Raw genomic sequence first — 18,193 nt, 5'->3', positions numbered from 1 at the left:
TGCAAACAAACACTTTATTGCACAACATAAACAACTAATTCTCACTCTGTTTCTGAACAATAACAAAAAGAAACAGTTCCAGGGTGAGTTGAGAGCTAATAAGTAGTCTACTAAAGATGATACAGATAGGTTACATCTGGTTTAAAGAAAATTAAAGGCTAGGAAACATTAAAAATTATTTCTCCACTAATTTTCGCTTCTAATCATGTTAAATTCCCCCGGAGTACTGAACAGACACAAGGGCGATATTGCTTACAAAACAAAACAAACTTCACAGGGACAGCAACCAAAACACCCAAACAGGTACTGAAGCATCTGTCAACAAATGTTTGCACCTGTGTCCCTTTAACACACAGGGAAACTTTCCTACAGCTATGAACTTCTTGTTTTGGGAACCAAATACACTCTTGGGAGGAGATCAGAGGTTTTTGCATTAGAACACCATTCTAGACACCATGGGAGAACATCAGTATAGTCATGCCATAGAAAGATTAAGCTGCTAAAACACCCCACAAAACTGAGAGTTAAGTGGTTTCTATTAGCAATTCTGCCACAGGACTAGTAGGTCCCATGCCTTAGTTGCTACATCTGAAAAACAGACATCATAATATTTACCTAAATTACAGGGTGTTGTACAGCCTAATTCATTAATGCTTGCAAAGCACCTTCAAAGATCCTAGGCTACCAGATGATAAAGAAATGCAGAATGCTATTTTTTATTATTATAAATGAAGAGAGAGAGGTTGAATCAATTTCAAAACTTTTTCCTCTGTCTGCACAGCTCTCTCTATCTGCCCTCCTTTCTTCTTGCCCAGATAGCCCATTTTAGAAGCCCTGTCTTCTCCCACATGTAGTGATGGTTTAAAGAATTATCAATAGTGTAGGATTTTTCCTGAATTCTCTGTGTTCAAACATCATGGAATAAATTAGGAGTACTCTTTAACCCACAATATGTGTTGCCTAGTGGGTCTTCGTTAGCTCCTCACTGAAGCACTTAAGGTGGGAGAGTGCAATAAAGAAAGTGTACCCTTTTCATAAATTGATTATGAAGAATACCAGACTTTTATCAATTTAACATGAAAAGCTAATTTGTATATCACCCAAGAGTAACTGCTGCCTAAAGAGCACACACTAATCTGGTGCAGTGCAGCTTTCAATGTCCCGTGGACAGAAAGTAACCAGTAAAATGCAAACTCAGAATTTCAATTGTTTTCTGTTCTTCTGATACATAATTTTGATCATAACAACTGTCAGCCAAAAACTGTGTTTTAACTTTTTCCTATTCAACTTTGAGGTGTGAGTCTGTCTGTGTGTCTTTTCCAGACAAATAATAATGCCATTGTGTCTACATTCAAATCAGTGAGTCTCCTGAGCATTTGGGCATGAAAACTGAGTAGTTAGATGTACAATTGCCAAATGTGCAACAGAAATGAGATGGGCAAAAACTGTGTATAAGCAGTATCAGAAGCAGCATTTGAATATTTGGCCTTACTGTAGCTACTTAGCTGTTATCAGACTGGCTTCTTCAGTATCATCATGTGCGTTACTTTACTAGAGAGAATAATTCAAATAGAGACTGAACTGTCATAGCTGCTTCATCTTTGGTGGTGAATTTATGGATGGTCAGATTTTCTGGGCAGGGAACCATCTGCCAAACCTTGACTAACGTAGGGTGGCCACCTTTCTAATGGCTGGTAACTGGACCCCCCAGACCACACACCTGCTCTGCCTCTTTCCCAGGCCCCACCCGCTTCTCTGCCTCTTCCTCCCCAGATCACAAAAGCCAGACATCAGGGCTTGTCAAGTGGCACGTGGACACACAAGCTGAAAACCGGACGTGTGGCAACCCCCTAGACTAATCCTAACTGTCGGATTTAGATTTTCAACAAGAAAAAAAGATGCATAAAAGGTTTCATATGGAGACAATCAATGTGATTGTGCATGTGTTGGGTAAATGGAACGAGGCAGGAAATGACCATTAACCTGAAACTGCTTTCTCAGATGCTAATAATCCATGCAACATACTGTGTTTCCCTCCCCTGCTCACCGTATTTTTATCATTGCATATTATGAGAAACACTAATGTGGCAAAGAACCCAACTTATTCCTCTGCAGTTTTTTAATAAAGTTTCTTGGCCGTGATCTGAATTTAGATAATATGTATCAATTAGCATATATAGCTAGTCACCTGATCAGCCAATGACCTCTTACCTGTTCTATCCTCCTCAGCAATTCCTTCTTTTGTCGCTCCCACTCTCGCCGGTCTCTGTCCAATCTATCCTGAAGCTCCATCTTTTCCCTGTTCCAATTCTTCTCACTGTGCTGGAGTTGCCATCGTAGGTCCATCACCAAGCTTTGACTGTCAGCCAGCAATTTCTTGTGCTCCTCTCTCTCCCTCTTAAATGTTCCTTTTGAATCAGTGGCCAAGACAGTTTCTCCCTGGGCTTTTTCATTCTTCCCTTCCAGCTGCCAGTAAAATGAGAAGCTGTTAGTTATTCTCATTTCCCAGGTAAAGCTTGTGCTAGACAAAGAAAGCCATTTTAAAGTGATACTGTTAATGTTTTCACACCCAAAGTATCACTAATCTTAAAATGCAGTTTTGCTCAAGAAAGGTAATGAAACTAATGGCACTCTGAGGACTCCTTGTTTTTTATGTTAACAGTTTCCAGATCCAGTCTGTTCAGTTTACCAAAAAAAGGTAATTTTCCTAAATGCCAGTTCTGCAAACCCATCCTGGGATCGGAGAGTCACACTGGCTCTTTCTGGCTTGTGCATATCACGGGCAATAAAGATAATACAGGGCCTAATTCTGACTTCATCACAATATCTGTGTAAGCACAATGGGCTGGTCCTCAGCTATGCTTGGGCTGCTTTGCATGGCTCCATCAGCGCAAAGCAGCCCTAAAGCCAGTGGATTTGTCCCCTGGGAGTCCTTCTGTACGGAGTAATCTTCAGGTAGCACGCAGAGGCTCTTATCCCACCCTTACTCATGGCTCCTGGTAAAGGGGAAAGCAACAGGACAAATGGCTGTAGCTGGGGCATCCCCAGGCCTCAGTAATCTCTGGCATTTGGAGTGGTCCCTTGAGCAGCCTTTAAACTAGGACTGGGGTCTTTTTTCATTCTGCCCCAGGATCATGGGAATGTAAATGTTACCTAACACTACCTCCCCCTGCTCTCCTTCAGTTTGTGCTGAAGACAGCTTAGCTGGACCAGAGGATCTGGCCCACTGTGTTCTGTTGGGTTTGTATAAATGTAAGGAAGGGAAGAATTTGGCCCTGAAACTGGAACCTCATTAGCAACTCTCTCAATGATGTGTGAACCAGAATCGATTCAGCCGCTTCTCCCTTAGATCTGCGGGCAAACAGGAGTAAAAAGTAGTGAAAACTCATTTTTGTCTCTAAAGCAAGAAGCAGTTACTCTGAATACACACAGGAGGCCTATCTGTTGGGAAAAAGCACACCTTCTGTGAAAGAAGATGACAACACTTTAAAATGCTTATTCCTGGGAAATATGTTCAGTTCGAAATACCTCTCTGACCAACAGGAAATTCATGCTGAATCTCAGGGCAAGTTATCCAAGAGTGATGCCTAAAGACTATGAAACAGTTTCCCAAAGGGAATGGTAGAAACCCCATCCCTTGAGTAACTTAAAACTGTACTACCGTGAGCTCTAGGGAATAATCCTGCATTGGGTACGGGGAGTGACAAATAGACTTAATAGATCTCTTCTACCTCTCACTTCTATGATCCTCTTATTTAAAAAACAGACACAGTTACCTATCAAATTATAAAAACAAATAGCTAATCTTAGTAATGTCCACAATAAACAATGTGTCCCACTGCCTAGGCTGTCTCTGCAGCAGTTAGCTAACAAGTACAGTATTATTTCTAGCCCTGTGCTGACAACATCTGATGACACTGTGCCCAGACAATGGGTCTTTTCTTACACCCATTTACACCTGTGAAAGCCTAATGAAGTGAGGTCTGACTACAAAGGGATCGCACTGGCAGAATTTGGTTCAATAAGCTGAAGTTGTTGATGAACAACCAGAAACACAGGTGCCAGGTTTAGCTCTCTTCAACACATGAGAAAAAGTAATATGAAAAAATTAAAACAGAAAGAGTAGAAATGTCAAACTTCTAAGAGGGGGTTCCTAAAAACAGAGACTAAAACAATAAGGCTAGAATTTCAAAAGCCCTCAACATTTGTCTAACTCTCTTCTCATTGGTCAGTGATAAAATTTCCATTGACTTCAATGGGACCAGAGTTAGACAGAGTTAGGGTACGTTTACGCCGGAGCTGAAAGGTGTAATTCTCAGTTCAAAGAGACATACCTGTGCTTTCTCTGATTGAGTTATTATGCTAAATATAGACTCATAGCGGTGACAGTGCAAGTGGTGGAATGGGCTAGCTGCCCCGAGTATGATCCCATCTGAGACCACAGGTATATGTCTATTTTTAGCATGCTAGCTCAATTGGAGATAGTGCAGCTATGTCTCCTCGAGCTGGAAATTTCACCTTCTAGCTCCAGCATAGACACACCCTGAAAGTTAGGATGATCTAGCTGGTAGATAGGGTGCTGAAATTGGACTCAGGAGATCTGGGATGAATATGCAACTCTGTCACAGAATTCCTAGGTGACCTTAGGCAAGTCAACATCATAAACCCGGTGCCTCAATTTCCTGTCTGTAAAATGAGGATAACATCTACCTAACACAGAAGTGTTGGAAGGATAAAATCCATTAATGATTCTGAGCTGCTCAGATACCACTGCAACAAGAACTGTATAAGTTACTAGATAGGAAATATGGGGAGCTGCCCTTTTTAAAATACCACCCTAAATAAATAAGAACTACAGAAAACTTCTAAAGGCGAAAACGTGCTATGCATTAATTTCATTTTAGCACAAGCGTGTCAGCCTCAAAAGCTTCTGATTCTTTCACATCATCAAGATAACAGAGCAACAGGCCCATTAGAAATACAGCATCTACATAGAGTAGATTAAATCCAGCTAACCCTCTCCCTATAATCGTTCTGATGGCAATGATGTTCCATTCATCTTTACACCTGAAACCAACATTTACAAGCATGGTCTTGTGCCCCTCACTTGACTGTTTATATTTCTCTCTCTCTCTCCAAGTTTTTGTCTTCCTTGAATAAGTTCCTCGCTCACCCCTGATATCTAGTGATGGCTAAAGGTGAGCTGCAAACATAGTACTCAGTCATGCATATCAGGCATTGTCCAGTCTTGGGTGGTGCAGAGCTACGCTGCTCCTGGGGGAGTACTGGATGGCATTATATCTTAGACAGGCATCACTGGCCATATTCTCCAGTGCAGTTTAGCCACTCAGGTGAACATAAAGCTTCAAGAGTAGCCAAGTTTGCTCTCTTAGTCCCCCCGGCCATATCCTGGTGCACACCCGGAAAGGCTTTCCGAAATTTAGCTCAAAAATGTACTCACTTCATTTACTGAGAAAGATGTAGCAAATGCTGCCAATTTCCAAGCTCATAATGTAAATAACAAACAAAGAAAAAGCTTCTTTTTTTTGTTACAGCTCTCAAATGTGTGTCCAAAAGGCTCCTGTTCCACTTGATGCTGCAGCAGACAGCAGATTGAAGAGTCACAGCTACCACTGCAGCCAGCCCATTGAGGGTCAGCCAAGTCATTTTAGTGCTGGATATGACATTGTGTGTAATGGGATTTTTCCAGGTGCAGAGGTAGAGTGGGGCTGGGGTGGAGGATTGGTATGGACTAGCTGTTAGCTCCTGCTGGGTTTACTTGGTAGCTGTCACACCACAGAATTATGCATGTTCGGGTTTTACTTCAAAGCCTGGGTCAGCCAACACAGCCAGGGAATCTAAATAGTCGGGTGAAGTAACTTTCATGTGGTTTCCTTACCTCTTAGCCTAACAAGGGGTCATTTAGGACACAGTTTTGAAATATTTACAGGTCCCCTTCAAGGGACATTAACACATCTTCAGATTTCCCATCCTACAACAGAAGCCCTAGGTGCTGGCTGCTAGAGCGCAATCTCAACCCTACAACTTCGTTAGAATGTGGGGGAACAATGTCACAACATGCAATAGCTGTAGCTAGCGTGTTATGTTGTGGAGACTTGCCAGAGACCAGGATTAAGTCTCAAGATGTCCTGCAGCAGTGAAACATCAAATGCAGGCTGAAAAGGAAGCCCCCTGTTTTTGCAATCTTCTTGTAATGTGTGGAGTTTGCATCATCATCCTTTGTAAGTAAATTTATTCTTATGTTTAGGAAATTACAGGACAAAAAGCAAACCTTGGCAAGATGCATTATCTTTCTCATTCTCCCTGTAACACTTGTTGCCTAAATATCTTAGAGCAAAATCTTCACCTTGGATGAACAAAAGAAAGCATGGTGGATTGGCCTGGTGCTGAATAAATGGTAGGTCCCTAAGCCATCTTGCATGTGAAAGGCAGGATAGCTCAGCGGGAGAGAGGGATGTGCACTAAAAAGGGAGTGTCATGCAACTCTTCTACAGTCTACAATAGACCTCAGATTATGAGCAGGGAAGCTGGTGACCAGACACCACCTCCAAAGCTACCAGACCACAATTCCTTGGCTGTGGAGCATGGAAAGAGCACACTAGACAGGTCGTCTTCCCCACACTCCAGAAATGAACCTGAAGGAGGAAGAGTCGTCCTGCAGCTTCTCTGCCCCAAGTGCACCTGTGCAACACAAAGCACGGTTTGGCTGTTACACTGATATCTCCCATACTCCAAGCTCTTCTAAATGCTCAGAAAAGCAAGATCTTTTGTTGGTCCATCTTAAGGTCCATCATTCTCTTTCATTATCTTAAAATCAAAGCCCAAGGGCCTTCCTGAAAAGTAAGACACACTCACAATCCTGCAGGTCAAGGCTTTCATTTTTAATGATGTGCACCCTATTAAATCTTCCTGTTGTACTCAAAAGCAGCAGGTATATTATCATGGCTGGCATGTAGTGCTTTTCTACCAGGAGAGTTTTCTTCCCTGACCCCTACACAGGGATCACCAGCCATCAAAATGTCAAACTTGCTTCAGTAACCATAAATTAACAGGTGACCATCTCAAGGAAAATACTCTTTCTAATCTGACTTATTGCTTCACAGGTAAACTAGAGTAGTCAGGAGAGCAAGAGAAACCAGGAAGGCACTGATTCTTTTATTCATTGTTGGGTGCCTTCATAGTTCTCGCACCCAGTGGCTAAAGAAGATTGCCACAGGAGGGAGAGATCTCACTACATCTGCCCAGGAGGAGAGGGAGCACTTCCTAGGGTATGTCTATGCTGGAGCTATAATTCTCAGCTTGGGACACATACCTGCACTAGCTCTGATGGAGCTAGTGAGCTAAAAGTAACAGTGGCTGCACAGACAGTGGGATGAGCTAGCTGTCCTGAGCCTCTACCTAGGGTTTCAGACGGGATTGTCCATGGGGCGGGTGGGCTAGCATGTCCCTGCAACTCATGGTACTGCAGCTATACTGTTATTTTTAGGGCGCTAGCTTGATCAGAACTAGCACAGGTTTATCTGCCTGAACTGGGAATTACACCTCTAGTGCCAGTGTGGAAGTACCCTAAGTGTGAACCCTAGCCAGGAAGAGAAGGGGAAGCTCTTCCTCTGCTTTTAGCAGAGCAGGGGGAGCTGCACTCCTCATTCCCCCTTATGGTAACCCCTACTCTTTATAACAGGTAAGATGGTGCCTCCCATCACCATGACATGGTAGGTTGAACCATGATTGACGTGACTGACCTGGATTGATTGATTCAAGTTTTTATTATTCCACGTTTTCACAGAATATGAAATGATATTACCGCAACTACTCAAAGCTGATACTTGGCATAAGTCATTCACCAGTTCCTCTTCCACTGATTTTGAGAATGAACCTACAGAGAATGTTTTGGTTTTTGAACTGCTAGTGTTATGTTTTGTTATTTCTGTCTTCCTTGTGGTTGAGAGTACATGTGTTATATCGCAATGGGATGATCATTGGGACTATCATAATTGACATTCCGATGATTTATGTGGTATCTTTATTGATATTTCATTAGTGGGCTTGTCTTTATCATGATGTGCAGATATCACTCAGATATTGGTAAGAGATGATCTCCGTGTGTTACATGCTGTCATAAATATAAAGGGAAGGGTAAACCCCTTTGAAATCCCTCCTGGCCAGGGGAAAGCTCCTCTCACCTGTAAAGGGTTAAGAAGCTAAAGGTAACCTCGCTGGCACCTGACCAAAATGACCAATGAGGAGACAAGATACTTTCAAAAGCTGGGAGGAGGGAGAGAAACAAAGGGTCTGTGTCTGTCTGTAGTCGTCTTGGCCGGGGACAGAACAGGAATGGAGTCTTAGAACTTTTAGTAAGTAATCTAGCTAGGTATGTGTTAGATTATGATTTCTTTAAATGGCTGAGAAAAGAATTGTGCTGAATAGAATAACTATTTCTGTCTGTGTATCTTTTTTGTAACTTAAGGTTTTGCCTAGAGGGGTTCTCTATGTTTTTGAATCTAATTACCCTGTAAGATATATACCATCCTGATTTTACAGGGGGGATTTCTTTATTTCTATTTACTTCTATTTTTTAATTAAAAGTCTTCTTGTAAAACACTGAATGCTTTTTCATTGTTCTCAGATCCAAGGGTTTGGGTTTGTGGTCACCTATGCAAATTGCTGAGGCTTTTTATCCAACATTTCCCAGGAAAGGGGGGGTGCAAGTGTTGGGAGGATTGTTCATTGTTCTTAAGATCCAAGGGTCTGGGTCTGTAGTCACCTAGGCAAATTGGTGAGGCTTTTTACCAAACCTTGTCCAGGAAGTGGGGTGCAAGGTTTTGGGAAGTATTTTGGGGGGAAGGACGCGTCCAAACAGCTCTTCCCCAGTAACCAGTATTAGTTTGGTGGTGGTAGCGGCCAGTCCAAGGACAACGGGTGGAATATTTTGTACCTTGGGGAAGTTTTGACCTAAGCTGGTAAAGATAAGCTTAGGAGGTTTTTCATGCAGGTCCCCACATCTGTACCCTAGAGTTCAGAGTGGGGGAGGAACCTTGACATGGTGGCACAGTGGTGGGATTAACCTGAAATCATTTTGAGATCCAGTTGAGATTTTTTGAACTAGAAATACAGATTTTAAAAAGGAATTTTTAGGAAGTCCAGAAGGCAGCTTTGAAACTGAAAGCAGCTTGGTTTCTCTCTGCTTTGTGGCCAAGCAGAGACAAAAGGGGATTATCTTGTGAATTGCAGGTTTTCTTTGCCTGGAGGCAGGGTACTTAACTCCTGCAGGGAAATTCACAGTCTTCCAACCCAGAGGTTTTTGGTTTTTTTTCTTTTCTTCCTAAAAGTAAATAGGGGGTGTGTGCTCTACCCATTTGCCTGGAGACAAAAGTGGCAGGGTTTTTTTTAGGATTTTGATTTTTTTTTTTGTTTTACAAGGAGCACAGGTTTGAAAAGAAATTTTTTTTCTTCTTTGGGCTGGGTAAGCAGGTTTCCAAGTAGTTGGAGGTTTTTTGCTTTAATTTGGGCCCAGAGCAGAGACAAGGGAATTGTCTTTTTCTGTAGGCTGACAATCACTATCAGAGAATAGGTATTCTATTCCAGCACAGCAAAATTTTACAGCCAAGTTTTGTTTGTTTATTTCTAAACCTCGGGTGTAAAGTTAGTTAAAAACAGAGAGGTTAGAATGGCCAAATCCTCAGCTCGACTACAGCTGGAATTAGCCAAATTTCAGGCTGAGGAAAAACAAAGGGAACATGAAAGACAGATAGAACTCATGCGGCTGAAGAAGGGAGGAGAAGGAAGAAGAGAGGAAGCATGTGGAGGAGGAGAAGGAAAAAGAGAGGAAGCATGTGGAGGAGATGGAGAGGATAAAGGCCCAGCAGAATATACCAACAAACCCTAGCAATCCTTCTCCAGGTACCACTTCCCATCCCAGAAAGTTCCCCACCTACAAGGCAGGTGATGATACTGAGGCCTTCTTAGAAAACTTCGAAAGGGCCTGCCTTGGGTACAACATCTGTACTGACCAATACATGGTAGAGCTGAGGCCGCAGCTCAGTGGACCCTTAGCTGAGGTGGCAGCTGAAATGCCTAAAGAACACATGAACAAGTATGAACTGTTTAAATCCAAGGCGAGAGTCAGAATGGGGATAACACCCGAGCAGTCTCGTCGGAGGTTCAGAGCCCTAAGGTGGAAACCAGACATGTCATTTACCCGACATGCCTACCACATTGTAAAACATTGGGATGCCTGGATATCAGGAGCAAGTGTTGAATCTCCAGTAAATTTGCCCTTCCTAATGCAAATGGAACAATTCTTAGAGGGTGTTCCTGAGGAAATAGAAAGATACATCCTAGATGGGAAACCCAAAACTGTAATTGAGGCAGGAGAGATTGGAGCCAGATGGGTGGAGGTGGCAGAGAAGAAGAAAACTGGTCGCAGTTGGAGCGGAGACCAGAAGGGACCACCCCAGACCACACCCTATTACCGGGGGCCGCCCAAAGCCCCACCTACCTCCCAAAGAACCCTCCAGACCCCTTATCGTCCCACCACCCCGTTCTCCAGCAACCCTCCTCGCCCCAGTGACCCGTCAGCTGGACGATGTTTTAAGTGTAACGAGCTGGGGCATGTAAAGGCCAACTGCCCCAAGAACCCCAACAGATTACAGTTCATTGCACCGGAATCACACCAGAGGTCCACAGGCCCAGATACCTCCCAGATACCCTTGGAGCGGAGGGAAACTGTGAGTGTGGGTGGGAAGAAGGTCACCGCGTGGAGGGACACCGGAGCACAAGTGTCAGCTATCCATGCTTCCTTAGTGGACCCCAATTTAATCAACCCAGAGATCCAAGTGACGATTCAACCCTTCAAGTCCAACTCTTTCAATTTGCCTACAGCCAAGTTGCCTGTCCAGTACAAGGGCTGGTCAGGAATGTGGACTTTTGCAGTCTATGATGATTATCCCATCCCCATGCTGTTGGGGGAAGACTTGGCCAATCATGTGAAGCAGGCCAAGAGGGTGGGAATGGTCACCCGCAACCAGGCTAAACAAGCCGTGAGGCCTAGCTCTGTTCCGGAAACTTCTATCAGGACCCAGTCAGAGGTGATGGACCTGGACCCCAGGCCAATGTCTGCAACAGCAGTAGTGGATCCAGTCCCAGAGACCCAGACGGAACCAGTCCCAGAACCGGAACCAGCCGAACAACCAACACCAGACCCCGTGTCAGCACTGAATCCAGTACTTGCAACCTCAACACCAGAGGGCCCCACCGAACCTGAACTGGCAGCAGCCGATAACCCTACACAAGAGGCTCAGCCGGAGCCTGAATCCCAACATAGTGCACCAGCGGAGAGCGGTTCACAGTCAACAGAAACAGCTCCATCCCCTATCTCGCTTCCAGAGGGACCAAGCCTAGGTCCACAATCCCATGAGGAACTGATGTCTCCAGCATCAAGGGAACAGTTCCAGACCGAACAGGAAGCAGATGAAAGCCTCCAGAGAGCTTGGACGGCGGCACGGAGCAACCCACCGCCTCTCAGCTCTTCTAATCGATCCAGGTTTGTTGTAGAAAGAGGACTTTTATACAAGGAAACTCTTTCTGGGGGACACCAGGAAGACTGGCATCCTCAGAGACAGTTGGTAGTTCCAACTAAATACCGGGCCAAGCTCTTGAGCTTAGCCCATGATCACCCTAGTGGCCATGCTGGGGTGAACAGGACCAAAGACCGTTTGGGGGGGTCATTCCACTGGGAGGGAATGGGCAAGGATGTTTCTACCTATGTCCAGTCTTGTGAGGTGTGCCAAAGAGTGGGAAAACCCCAAGACCAGGTCAAAGCTCCTCTCCAGCCACTCCCCATCATTGAAGTTCCATTTCAGCGAGTAGCTGTGGATATTCTGGGTCCTTTTCCGAAAAAGACACCCAGAGGAAAGCAGTACATACTGACTTTCATGGATTTTGCCACCCGATGGCCGGAAGCAGTAGCTCTAAGCAACACCAGGGCTAAAAGTGTGTGCCAGGCACTAGCAGACATTTTTGCCAGGGTAGGTTGGCCCTCCGACATCCTCACAGATGCAGGGACTAATTTCCTGGCAGGAACTATGAAAAACCTTTGGGAAGCTCATGGGGTAAATCACTTGGTTGCCACTCCTTACCATCATCAAACAAATGGCATGGTGGAGAAGTTTAATGGAACTTTGGGGGCCATGATACGTAAATTCGTAAATGAGCACTCCAATGATTGGGACCTAGTATTGCAGCAGTTGCTCTTTGCCTACAGAGCTGTACCACATCCCAGTTTAGGGTTTTCCCCATTTGAACTTGTATATGGCCGTGAGGTTAAGGGGCCATTGCAGTTGGTGAAGCAGCAATGGGAGGGATTTACACCTTCTCCAGGAACTAACATTCTGGACTTTGTAACCAACCTACAAAACACCCTCCGAACCTCTTTAGCCCTTGCTAGAGAAAACTTACAGGATGCTCAAAAAGAGCAAAAAGCCTGGTATGATAAACATGCCAGAGAGCGTTCCTTCAAAGTAGGAGACCAGGTCATGGTCTTAAAGGCACTCCAGGCCCATAAAATGGAAGCATCGTGGGAAGGGCCATTCGTGGTCCAGGAGCGCCTGGGAGCTGTTAATTATCTCATAGCATTCCCCACCTCCAACCGAAAGCCTAAGGTGTATCATATTAATTCTCTAAAGCCCTTTTATTCCAGAGAATTAAAGGTTTGTCAGTTTACAGCCCAGGGAGGAGACGACGCTGAGTGGCCTGAAGGTGTCTACTACGAAGGGAAATGTGCTGGTGGTGTGGAAGAGGTGAACCTCTCCATGACCCTTGGGCGTATGCAGCGACAGCAGATCCAGGAGCTGTGCACTAGCTACGCGCCAACGTTCTCAGCCACCCCAGGACTGACTGAACGGGCATACCACTCCATTGACACAGGTAATGCTCACCCAATTAGGGTCCAACCTTACCGGGTGTCTCCTCAAGCTAAAACTGCTATAGAACGGGAGATCCAGGATATGTTACAGATGGGTGTAATCCGCCCCTCTGAAAGTGCATGGGCATCTCCAGTGGTTCTAGTTCCCAAACCAGATGGGGAAATACGTTTTTGCGTGGACTACCGTAAGCTAAATGCTGTAACTCGCCCAGACAACTATCCCATGCCACGCACAGATGAACTATTAGAGAAACTGGGAAGGGCCCAGTTCATCTCTACCTTGGACTTAACCAAGGGGTACTGGCAGGTACCGCTAGATGAATCTGCCAAGGAAAGGTCAGCCTTCATCACACATCTCGGGCTGTATGAATTTAATGTACTCCCTTTCGGGCTGCGAAATGCACCCGCCACTTTCCAAAGACTTGTAGATGGTCTCCTAGCGGGATTAGGAGAATATGCAGTCGCCTACCTTGACGATGTGGCCATATTTTCGGATTCCTGGGCAGACCACCTGGAACATCTACAAAAAGTCCTTGAGCGCATAAGGGAGGCAGGACTAACTGTTAAGGCTAAGAAGTGTCAAATAGGCCTAAACAGAGTGACTTACCTTGGACACCAGGTGGGTCAAGGAACTATCAGCCCCCTACAGGCCAAAGTGGATGCTATCCAAAAGTGGCCTGTCCCAAAGTCAAAGAAACAGGTTCAATCCTTCTTAGGCTTGGCCGGTTATTACAGACGATTTGTACCGCACTACAGCCAAATCGCTGCCCCACTGACAGACCTAACCAAAAAGAAACAGCCAAATGCTGTTCAGTGGACCGGAAAGTGTCAGAAGGCCTTTAACAAGCTTAAAGCGACACTCATGTCTGACCCTGTACTAAGGGCCCCAGACTTTGACAAACCGTTCCTAGTAACCACAGATGCATCCGAGCGTGGTGTGGGAGCAGTTTTAATGCAGAAAGGACCTGATCAAGAATTCCACCCTGTAGTGTTTCTCAGCAAAAAACTGTCTGAGAGGGAAAGCAACTGGTCAGTCACTGAAAAAGAATGTTATGCCATTGTCTACGCTCTGGAAAAGCTACGCCCATATGTTTGGGGACAGCGTTTCCACCTGCAAACCGACCATGCTGCACTAAAGTGGCTTCACACCGTCAAAGAAACTAACAAAAAACTTCTTCGGTGGAGTTTAGCTCTCCAAGATTTTGATTTCGTCATCCAACACATCTCATGAGCTTCTAACAAAGTGGCTGATGCACTCTCCCGTGAAAGTTTCCCAGAATCAACTGGTTAAAATCGTCCTTGAGATGTGGAAAATATTGTTAGTCTTTATGTACTTGGTAGTATATTTAGAGATGCATGTGTCTTATTAACTCTGTTTTCCTAGAGCTCCAGGAAGAAATCCCAGCCAGTGTTTCACCCTAGCTGAGATTTGGGGGGCGTGTCATAAATATAAAGGGAAGGGTAAACCCCTTTGAAATCCCTCCTGGCCAGGGGAAAGCTCCTCTCACCTGTAAAGGGTTAAGAAGCTAAAGGTAACCTCGCTGGCACCTGACCAAAATGACCAATGAGGAGACAAGATACTTTCAAAAGCTGGGAGGAGGGAGAGAAACAAAGGGTCTGTGTCTGTCTGTAGTCGTCTTGGCCGGGGACAGAACAGGAATGGAGTCTTAGAACTTTTAGTAAGTAATCTAGCTAGGTATGTGTTAGATTATGATTTCTTTAAATGGCTGAGAAAAGAATTGTGCTGAATAGAATAACTATTTCTGTCTGTGTATCTTTTTTGTAACTTAAGGTTTTGCCTAGAGGGGTTCTCTATGTTTTTGAATCTAATTACCCTGTAAGATATATACCATCCTGATTTTACAGGGGGGATTTCTTTATTTCTATTTACTTCTATTTTTTAATTAAAGGTCTTCTTGTAAAACACTGAATGCTTTTTCATTGTTCTCAGATCCAAGGGTTTGGGTTTGTGGTCACCTATGCAAATTGGTGAGGCTTTTTATCCAACATTTCCCAGGAAAGGGGGGGTGCAAGTGTTGGGAGGATTGTTCATTGTTCTTAAGATCCAAGGGTCTGGGTCTGTAGTCACCTAGGCAAATTGGTGAGGCTTTTTACCAAACCTTGTCCAGGAAGTGGGGTGCAAGGTTTTGGGAAGTATTTTGGGGGGAAGGACGCGTCCAAACAGCTCTTCCCCAGTAACCAGTATTAGTTTGGTGGTGGTAGCGGCCAGTCTAAGGATAACGGGGGTAATATTTTGTACCTTGGGGAAGTTTTGACCTAAGCTGGTAAAGATAAGCTTAGGAGGTTTTTCATGCAGGTCCCCACATCTGTACCCTAGAGTTCAGAGTGGGGGAGGAACCTTGACACATGCTGATCCGTTTTATTCTTTGCATTGATTTTGGGAAGTGCGGGGGGGAGGAGGAGGAAGGGAGACAAGAGAACCAATCACCACCCAACAACTGCCATGTGACAGGAAATATTACCAGTAGGATCACACAATGATAAAGTTAGCAAGAGGGATCTTACTGAGCCTGATATAACCACTAGTTTGAAGGGTGCTAAAGACTGAAATCTATTTTTTCCTGTGTCAGTGTGTAGTGAGCAACACTCCTCCACCCACTTATGCCAATCATGGTGCTGACTACTTTTCTATCTGAATGACAAATGCACACATCCACAAAAACACGAATGCACACAAACTCCATGCTAACAACTGCAGTTTGCCTCTTTTCTTATGTTTTGTTCTTTACTCCCATTTAAAGGTTAATTTAAGAAAAACCTGCCATCAAGGGTGTTTTTTTTTAAAATAAACAATCAATTATCAGAACATTTGTGTACACTTATAAGCATTTGATCAGAAAACGGATTTCAATTCCACTACATATAAATAAAAGCTACTCCTGTACTCAGAGAAAACCCTCTAGCATACAAACTGGGAAAGGAGCGTTCAGGTCTGAATGCTGTGAGTCAGACTGAGTCTCTTGACAGTGCTCTGATGTACAGTAAATCCTCTAAAATGTGTCACCTGTGTAGTGAATATTTTTATTATATCTGCTTTCCACAGATGATTTAAAGCTACACAACTTTTTATAGATAATACAAAGCTACAAATCTTTCTTACAGGACCTAAACACTCAATTTTGCCCCTTCAATGCCATACACTAATACTTTAGTCCATCAGAATCAGAAATGGATCCTAGTGGTTTTCTGCTGGCTTGTTTTTATACCACCACAGAAAACACGAGCACCTCCTGTGATCAGCAATACATAGCACTGCAGCACCAGGCATATGAAGTGATATATATGATTCTAATAATAGCCTACAACAACAGGCAGATAAAGCTTCCCTTTCAACTGGACACAACACAGCATCATCCAGCGACTCTGACTTGCTGGTTTAAACATTAACCTCCTGATCTGATGGCTTAATATTATTAATGGGCTGTTTTCTTTTCAGAAAGCATCTAGTGCAGCAGTTATTGATGTACCATTCTGAGGCACCGAACTAGCATCATGGCCTAGTTACTTGAGTGAATGAGAAATTATTAGGGAAACACCAGAATATCAAGAAACGTTTTCTTATCCATACACCGATCAGATACAGACACCCACACATTTCGTGCCCTTTGCTGAGCAATTACCAGCCCACTCTTATAATAAAATAAAGGGCCAGATTCCTCTACCCTTGATCACTCTGAATAGTAGCTTACTCCATTAATAGTCACCCTGATGTAACTGAAGTCAATGGGGCTACTCATGGAGTAAGGCACTACTCAGGTGAGGTAGGCTGCAGGAACCTGGCATAAAATAAATAAATATGATCCCTTATGTGACTCTCATGGATTTCTTATTCCAGTAAGTGATTAAAACCAATTCTCGTCAATTACTTTCACTTAGCTCCAAACCAGGTTGGGAATCAGGCCTTTAAATGAAAAATCACGTGTCTTTTGGCACAGAGCTTGCGTACGGTACCTGTTCCAGACGACACTTCAGCTCAGTCCATTCCACCTCCCAAGCTGCCTTGTCTGTGGCATACTGGTGCTGGAGCCCATGTCGCTCTCGTTCATCATCCCGGAGCTCAGAACGGAAGTCGTCTAACAAGGTTTTCAGAGCATTTAAGAGCCTCCGGTTTTCACTTGCCTGCAGGAACAAAAACCAAAATCATTATTAATTCTCCCTCTTCTTCAGAGGGAAAATGCTCACATTCTTGTCAACAGCATGAAGGAGAAAAGGATCAGACATATAGGGTAAGAAGTGACATAAGCATCTTACAAAAAAACCTAAAGAGGAATGTTTGTACATAGTCGCTATGAAGTGTCAGTGTTCAAAGGATCTGATCCTGCAGGGTGCTCAGCATCTTTCATGGGATTTGAGGGCACGCACAGCATCTTGAAGGAGGTACTCAGCACCTCTCAGGATAGAGGCCATAAATTATAACTTCTGTGGCTCTTAAGTTTCTAATTTTAAGCCAAGAAATCATTTCTGATCTTACATGTGCAACTGTGTGTCTCATACAGTCTTCTGCTGAGCACCAAAACTCAAGTTATGTGTAAATTACAGAAGATGATAAAGGATCCATTTCTGATGCTTTGGCATTACAGACAATGTTTGAAAGTCTCCATTTTGAGCAGAGCAGCATTGTTTAGATGCAGAGTGATTAATTATTCTGCTCTTCAGAGGTACCCTCAACCCTGTGCACTTCTGTATAGGATGGCGTTGCGTATGGGCGCAGTCTGTTTTGGAAGCAAGTATGCTATGGGGTCTACTTTTCCTCTTTCCGCATATGATCAGAGAGCCAATCCCTGTCCAAACAGTGGGAATATTTTTGCTGCATTTAAAATGTTCTATGACAGATACAGTGTTAGGCAGAAACCAGGCAAAGTAAAAGTTTAGTTCAGGGTTAACCTGAGAGCTGGGCACACACGTTTTGTCAACACTGATGAGCCTTTTGCTGTTTGCTTTCTGCAACTATTCCAGTGAACAGCGCATGCAGTGAATTTTAAGCAAAATATTGTAGAATATTTGTGAAAAGCTCATATTCAGTCAGTCAATAAATCAAAAGTAATCCCTCAAAACCTGTTTCTAATAGTTGCACTCTTCCAATTAAGGAACAGAAATGTATAATGTGATTTATGTGACGAATCAAAGCTCCAATCAAATTTTTAAAATAAACGTCTCACAAATGAGCTATAGACCAAGAATTATGCACAGAATCTACTCAACAAATTATTCTGAATAACAATGACCTTT

General features: G+C 43.8%; 1 protein-coding gene across 5 annotated transcripts in view; it reads right to left on the bottom strand.

Moving 5' to 3' along the window:
• Positions 1–18,193, bottom strand: part of MTCL1 (microtubule crosslinking factor 1) — a 181,485-nt gene that overhangs the window by 24,465 nt on the left and 138,827 nt on the right. For all 5 annotated transcript variants that reach the window (XM_073331570.2, XM_073331571.2, XM_073331573.2 and 2 more), the window contains 2 exons: positions 16,916–17,083; positions 2,212–2,466 (listed from right to left, as the gene is read on the bottom strand). In XM_073331570.2, coding sequence (XP_073187671.1) covers positions 2,212–2,466; positions 16,916–17,083 — 423 coding nt within the window. The remainder of the gene's footprint in view (positions 1–2,211; positions 2,467–16,915; positions 17,084–18,193) is intronic.

This window comes from Lepidochelys kempii, chromosome 2 (assembly GCF_965140285.1).
Source record: "Lepidochelys kempii isolate rLepKem1 chromosome 2, rLepKem1.hap1, whole genome shotgun sequence".
Lineage (NCBI taxonomy): Eukaryota > Metazoa > Chordata > Testudines > Cheloniidae > Lepidochelys > Lepidochelys kempii.
This window is presented reverse-complemented; position numbering and strand designations above follow the sequence as displayed.